The sequence below is a fragment of the Apis mellifera genome, unplaced genomic scaffold (genome assembly GCF_003254395.2).
Source record: "Apis mellifera strain DH4 unplaced genomic scaffold, Amel_HAv3.1 GroupUN_248, whole genome shotgun sequence".
In the NCBI taxonomy this organism is placed as follows: Eukaryota; Metazoa; Arthropoda; class Insecta; order Hymenoptera; family Apidae; genus Apis; species Apis mellifera.
This window is the reverse complement of record NW_020555859.1, coordinates 459941-468264: the sequence shown is the minus strand read 5'-3', so window position 1 is coordinate 468264 and position 8324 is coordinate 459941. Positions and strand designations below refer to the sequence as shown.

The following is an 8324-nucleotide window of genomic DNA, read 5'->3' as shown; positions in this document are numbered from 1 at the left end:
ATTAAGTTATTTGATTTGTATTATTAAAAAATATTAAAATAAATCAGTTCTTAAATTTATTTTTTCATTATATTTTAAATATTATATAATATAAATTTAAATGAATCTATCAAATGATGTCTTCATTTTGATGATTTTTAAATATATTATTAACAATAAAAACAAATATGTTTTTTAAATATTTTTTCTATATATAAGATATATATAATATATATAATAATTTTTTTTATATATAACTGTTTATATATATATATATATATATAAAACTGTTTTCAGTTTTGCAAAATTTAATTATTACTATTACATTAAAATTTAAATATTTCACAAATCTTTTGAATATATAGAATATAAAAATAAAATGTGAAACAACTTCTAAAGGATCAAAATTACAATGATCGAATAATAAATATGAAATATAAAGTATATTTTGATTATCGATTGAATAGTAAATAACAATTATATCTTACCGACACATATAGTAAACAATGATTGCACGATCTATCACGAATATATATGTACATAATATTATTCAATATAATAATAACAATTTTTTTTGTAAATATCAGAAATTTTTGATTAAGTTATATATATAGAAAATTGAATAATTATTCGGAATAGAATTTTCTAATTTAATTTTAATCATTTTTAAATATATAGAGGATAAGATTTTGAACAACTTTTTCTTTTGCAGTTGCCAGTCAATTTATAAAATAATTTTCAAAATATAAAAAAAATTGTTATTCAATAATCTTAATTTTCGAGATATTTGCAAAAAAAAATTGATATTAATATATAAAATCTTATACATATATAAATATATATATATGTGATTGCAGACGTCTGTGACTATCATTTATTTATTGTTTTTATAAACACATTGCAGTTTTCAAAACAATAAAAAAACTATTTCTTTATGAATTATGATACCTTAAAATCCAAATGTTTCAAATCCAATGCCAAACTTAAAAATTCTAAATCTTTTGAACAATGAATATATAAATATATAAATATTATTATTGATATTTATAGTTATAATTTCGATTATTATAATTGAGATCGTTCAAAAATTTTATATTTTGTTTTATATTTTATTTTTGCATTTTGAAATATCCGTAAAATATTCTTAGCATTGAATTTGAAACATTTTAAGCCCATCGTAATTTATGAACAAGTAGATTTTTTATTAATTCACCCATTATATTTTATTGCTTGTTATCATCATCACAAGTGACAGTCACATGGTTATGCACACGCAACCGCGAATATAACGTATGAAACAAATTCTATATAATAATAATAACGATCTTTTTTTGCAAATATCTCGAAAATTAAAATTAAGTAACGGTAACATATAAAAGAAAAAGTTTCAAAATATTAATTTTAACAACAATATGTAAAAATCATAGAAATTAATGAAGATTTTCCTATAATTACCAAAAATTGTTTAAATTGTTTTCTATAACATATGTAAAGATGTATGAGTATATCGTATATCGATATATTAACTAGATTTATAATTTAATTTCGTTTTCGTTAAATCTTAAGAATTCATAAGTTTCATTTTTTATCTTTGAATATTATTATTTTAACAAAACATAATAATACATCATAAAATTTGTATTTCCATTCATAAAATATTAAATCTCATTAATAATAATAAATAAAATATTAAAATAATATTATATGACAGATATATGTACATGTATATCTAGATGTAAGAACATATATTTATATTTATATATAGAATATATCACAGAGTTCCCTTCTCCAATTCCATTGTCGTTATCTAACATTCAAAGATAGACATTCTCAGATAATTCTTCAACATTCAGTGACATGTTATTGCATGGTAGCGTATATTACATGGTAAGTGGATATTAAAAATATATATTTCTAATGTCAAGATTGATTTTATTTCAATAAAAATTGAAAATAATTATTTATAATATTATTGCATATAATATTATATTTATATTATTATTATTGCATTATGGAAAAATATTATTATAATAATATTTATTTATTATTATTTATTATTATAATATCTATTAATTCCTTCTTTTTTTATTCATCATCTAGCTAGTGTTTAATTTTCAATCTTATATTTTTTTATTCTATTAATTACTGAATATAAAATTTACAACATCGTCGATTAAATAATAATATAATTATAAAATAATATTGTGCGTTAAATATAGCTCATACGCGAAAAGATCATATATCTGTTTATAAATTTAACTTTCTGTTAAAATATATATCTTAATTTAAAATCTTTATATAAAATATGATCTAATAGTAATAAAAAAATATAATGAAACAACTAAAATAGTAACGCAAATATTTCACATATTTTTATGCATATATATATTCAATCATATTTTAGATACTATGAGTTGCAGTGGTCCTGGTTACAGATCGCCAAGAGCAGCAATGCTCGAAGGCCCACGTGAAAAACTTATGTATGTAGTGTGTATTCATACAGATAAAAATAAATCTGATATTCTATGCACAGTTGATATAGATCCTAATAGCATAGATTATTGTAAGGTATGATAAATTTTATTAATAAATATATAAGTACATAAATAATATATTATATATATTTAATTATATATATTTAATTATATTTTAATATAATATTATTTTAATATATTATATATGTGCAAAATATGAATACTTGGAGTATTCATTTATTTATATCTGCATATTACATTATTTCAATAGTATAAAAAAAACTAATAGAGAATGAAGAAAGTGTTAGTATAGTTATATAACAAAAACGTTAAAAATTAAATTAAAATAAAAAATAATTGATAAAGATAATGAAATATCAAATCTTTTTCGTTTATATTTCGGTAACAATATTTAAAAATATATAATATAAGGAATACATATTGTAAATATAAAATAAAATAACTGAACAAATCATACTATGATGGAATGTAATCATTACAAGAATGACATAATATAATGTAGAATTAGAAAGATGATTAAAATCTCTTATAGAAAGATTTATTTTTACAAAGAGTATATCTTACAAAGAGATTAATTATTTAATAGTCCCAATATATAAAATTTACACGTATCTTAAGTTAAGAGTATTATATCTAAATAAATAATTATATTGTTTATCTTATCATATAATTGTATTGTTTAGATAATCATCAAATTTGTACTATTTCTATATTTATTTATTGTATAGTATTTATGTATTTTATATTTATATATTAAAATATATACATACTAAATTGTTATCAATTCAATTATCAATTGTATAGAAAAAAATTATAAATAAAATATACAATGCAAATTGCCAAAATCTTGAACAATTTGTCAAAAAAGCCGATTTCAATGATATGAAAATATGTTGTTAAACCTTAAGAGTTTTATCTTGTTAAAAAATTTTAATAATTTTTTTCATTTGCAATAAGATATTCCTTTAGAACAAAAATAAATTAGTTACTAGTTTAGTTACTTAACTAAATGCTTATTACTTTGAATATTTCACATTATGTTATGATATAGATAGCCGCTTCATAATAGTCATATTTCTATATATTCCAGCTTTATCAATTCATTGAAAAATAGCATCTTAATTGTTCTAAATCATTTTAATTGTTAATAGTTGAATTTCAATATACATATATATTCCTATAAATGTGAGATATCGTATTATATTTCAAATATATAAATATATATTCACATTCAAAATTATATGTGTACGAAAAATTATGTACGTGCGAAACTAATATGAATAAAAAATTGTGAATAAAAAATTTTAATATTGCATAAAAACGAATACGTTTAATATAAAAAATATATTATATTATTAATTATAACAAATATTATTTTAAATTAAACAAAACCGAAACAATATATGTATATATATGTATATATATACATACATATATATATATATATATATATATATATATATATATATATATATACACACATATATATGATATAAATAAAATTTTTATTTTTCACATATATTAAAAAAATTAATGAAAAACACAGTAATTTAATACAATATTTGGATAATAATTTAATATAATGTATGGAAATTTTTATATTTTTAGAAATTTGCATATATATTAAAATTTAATCACAAAAAATATTTACATTTTATAGATTATTCATAAATTACGAATGCCTCACATTGGTGACGAATTACATCATTCTGGTTGGAATATTTGTAGCAGTTGTCATAATAAACAACAAAAACGAGATACTCTGATACTTCCATGTCTAATGTCCGATCGTGTTTACTTCATTGATACAAGTTCTGAACGAACTCCATCAATCAAAAAGGTTGGATTATGTTTTATTTTTTTATATAAATATACAAGTATAAATAATCGAAAATTTTATACATATTAATTTCATTTCAAATTTTAAACAACATTTTATATAAAAGAATGTTTCAATACGAATAGAAATAACTATTTCTGTTTTTTTAATAAGGTATTAAGCTCGATAGAAGTAAATCAATATGGGATATCGACTTTACATACAAGTCATTGCTTGCCAACTGGTGAAATTTTGATTTCTGCAATGGGTAAACCAAATGGAGATGCTATAGGTGAATTTCTTTGCGTCAATGCAGAAACACTCGAAATGAAAGGTACCTGGACCATAGGAGAGAAAAAAGCAGCATTCGGTTACGATTTTTGGTATCAACCATATCATGACGTACTCGTTGCATCTGAATGGGCCCTACCTAGAGTTTTCAAAAAAGGCTATGCAACAACTGATATAGCCGATCCTGGTTAATTATCATTTTCTATATTTATCAATCATTGGTTATTTCCTTATTTGTTTATTTTTTATTTAATAAATAACTTTCATTTTGATAATAAATTATTAAATTATTATTAAAACGTTTCGTTTTAATAAATAATTTTTTTCCATATTCTATAGCAATATATGGAAGAAGTTTAAATTTTTATTCATGGAACGAAAGAAAATTGAAACAAGTTTTAAATTTGGGTGAAGATGGAATTGCGCCACTTGAAGTACGATTTCTTCATAATCCAAAATCTAGCGAAGGATTTGTAGGATGTGCGGTTACTTCAAATGTATATAAATTTTATAAAACATCAAATGGAGAATGGGCTGCAAAAAAAGTGATTCAAATTCTTAATAAACAAGTGGAAGGATGGATTACTCCACAAATGCCAGGTATATATATATTTCTATCTATCAAATATAATAATCAATATCAAATACAAAAATAAATATCTATCTATACAATAATCTATCTATATAAATAACATACAATTCAAATAAAATAAAATTTAAATAAATAATATTTTATAATAATACAAATAGAAATAATTCTGCTTTTTTAATAAGGTATTAAGCCCGATAGAAGTAAATCAATATGGGATATAACTTGCATATTATATAATATTATAATAATATTTATATTAATATTATAGAATCAGAATTTATTATTAAAATTGATATACACATTTACATATTTATGATTATCATTATTATTTATTATTATATCATTTCAATATATGTAACAATTTTTATTAAAATAATTATTTATCATTTATTTTTATGACAAACGTTATATGTTTTCATATATAGGAATGATAACGGATATTTTGATTAGTCTTGATGATAAATATCTCTATTTATCAAATTGGCTTCATGGAGATATTAGACAATATAATATTTCTGATACGGAAAGACCAAAATTAGTTGGTCAAATTTTTCTTGGTGGATCAATTTTAAATGATTCAAAAATTCGTGTAATTCAGGATAATGAACTTACTGAACAACCGGCTCCAACTTATATAAAAGGCCGACGTCTTTATGGATCTCCACAAATGCTTCAATTAAGTCTCGATGGAACACGTTTATACGTAACCACTTCTCTTTTTAAGCCATGGGATCAACAATTTTATCCTGAACATGTCAAGTATAAGTTAAAGCATTGATTAATTTTTATTTATAATTTATTCAATAATTTATTCAATTTTTTCTAATAAGTAATAATTATTACTTTTCTCTACTTTCTATATATACTCATACACATAAGATTAATATTCAGCTATTATTCTTAATTTGTACATAAAAATGAAATGAAAAATAGTATAAAAATATAAAGCTCTTATTGTATCTTTAAAATAAATACAAAAAGAATTTTTTCATTACAATGATTTATTTGTACAATGAATTTTAAATTAAAAAATGTTATATTGTCATATTATTTAATTTTATTTCAGGAAAAAAATATTTTATTTATAATATTTTATTTTATAATAATATATTTTAATTTAATTATATGAATAAGTTACTGTTACTATTATTATTATTATAATTATTATTATTATTATTAGAGAAATTATTAATATGATATTTATTAATTTATAAACTGTGATAAATATTTTATATTTTATACTTTTATATCAGACATAATATATAAATAATATTTTTATGTACAAAATAATGATTTCAAATATAATTCTGAATATAAATATAAATAATGTAATAATTTTCATAGAAGATTATTACATAAAAAGATTTAAAAAAACAACAATATATGTTTTCAAAATAAAAATATATAGAGAGTTCTCGAAAGTATAGAAAAAAAGATAATTTTTTATATAAAATTAAATTAAAAATATAGAACAAAATTTTCATATATAACTCTATTTTTGAAAAAATTAAATTTAAAAATTTGTTGAATGTAATTTAACAAATTACGTACTGATAACATAATGATAACGTAATGATAATCTCATATTTCATTTTCTCAATCTATTCAATCATGATTACATTATTTATATTTACAAAAAATGCAAAGAAAGATTAAATATAATTTTAAAAAAATAAAACACTAATAATAAATAAATATTAAAAATATTACCTACAAATTTTATCACGAGAAATTATAGAAGTGAACTAATAATAATTTTTTAAAATTTTTTATTTGTTCAAGTACTTGAATATTATTTTTTTAATTCATGATATTTTAATTAGACAATGATAATTATATTATATTATAATTATATTATATTATATTAAACAATTAATATAACAGCAAGCTATAATGAAGAATATAGTTAATAATTTTGATATTGATTAATAAAAATAGTGATATAAACAAAGTAATAAATATATGCATATATAATAAATTTTCAAATTTGATTTTTTCGAAATATAATAAAAAATTTGTTCTATTTTTTTAGAAATCATTTTTTTTTATGTTATAATTTCAAAAATTCTTATTTTATATTTAATTTATATATTATATATAAAAATAATTTGAAAAAATTTTAAATAAATTTTCTAATATTAAACAAAAAATTATAATATATTTAAAATTACATTTAAAATTTGTACATACATATATTTATATAATTTATTGTTTTATTCTTATATTTACATTTATCCATCTTACCAACTTTGACAATTTCATAATTATTTTATAATTCATAATAATAAATAAACTAACAATAATATAAATAAATAATTGTAATTAATATATATATATATATATATATATATATATAAGTAAAAGTAAAATTTCGAATAAAGTTACTTTAAATAATAATTTTATTTAATATATTTATAAAATGCATAACATTCATTCTATTGTACTTGATTTACTTTTCATATTATAACCTCATCATTTGATAGAATTATCTGTTATTCAATGCTTTGAATAATAAATTGTTAAAGTAACTTTATTCTTAACTTTAACCATTAAAATTTTATTCACCTCTGTTATATAATGTATAATGATACATATTAATATACATATAAATAATTTATTATTTATTAGAAATGGGTCAACCATGGTCAAGTTGGACATTGATATTCGAAATGGAGGTTTAAAACTCGATGAAGAATTTTTGGTAGATTTCGGCATAGAGAAAGATGACATTTTACTTGCACATGAAATGCGGTTTGAATTTTATTATATTATTTAATTATTATATATATATAAAATTATATATATATATATATAATTTCAAAATAATAATTATAATTTTTTTTTTAGTTATCCAGGAGGTGATTGTACATCAGATATATGGCTACCAGAAGATTAAAGTGTATTCATTTATTCATAATATTTTTTTTATTAGAATTAAGAATGATATATTTTAATCAAAATTCTTTAAAAATATTAAATTTTATTAAATTATAAAAAAGAGTATTTCTAAACATCTTTTTATATCAAATGATATTTTTTTATAAATTATATTTTTTTAATGATAAACTATCATATATTAATAAATTTTTTGCCTTTGAATATATATTTTTTAAATTTATTTTTTTATTTTTTTTCCTTTCATCCTATT

The 8324-nt window shown here is 18.5% G+C and overlaps 1 protein-coding gene across 2 annotated transcripts; it reads left to right on the top strand.

Moving 5' to 3' along the window:
- The first annotated feature begins 1786 nt into the window (after window positions 1-1786).
- On the top strand, window positions 1787-8281 carry LOC551434 (selenium-binding protein 1-like). 2 transcript variants are annotated; one of them, NM_001242579.1, is given in 8 exon segments: window positions 1787-1866; window positions 2384-2547; window positions 4135-4314; window positions 4468-4771; window positions 4924-5184; window positions 5602-5935; window positions 7805-7927; window positions 8024-8278. In NM_001242579.1, coding segments are annotated over 7 exon segments (1410 nt in total). In that variant the 5' UTR covers window positions 1787-1866; window positions 2384-2388; the 3' UTR covers window positions 8073-8278.
- Window positions 8282-8324: the final 43 nt, after the last annotated feature.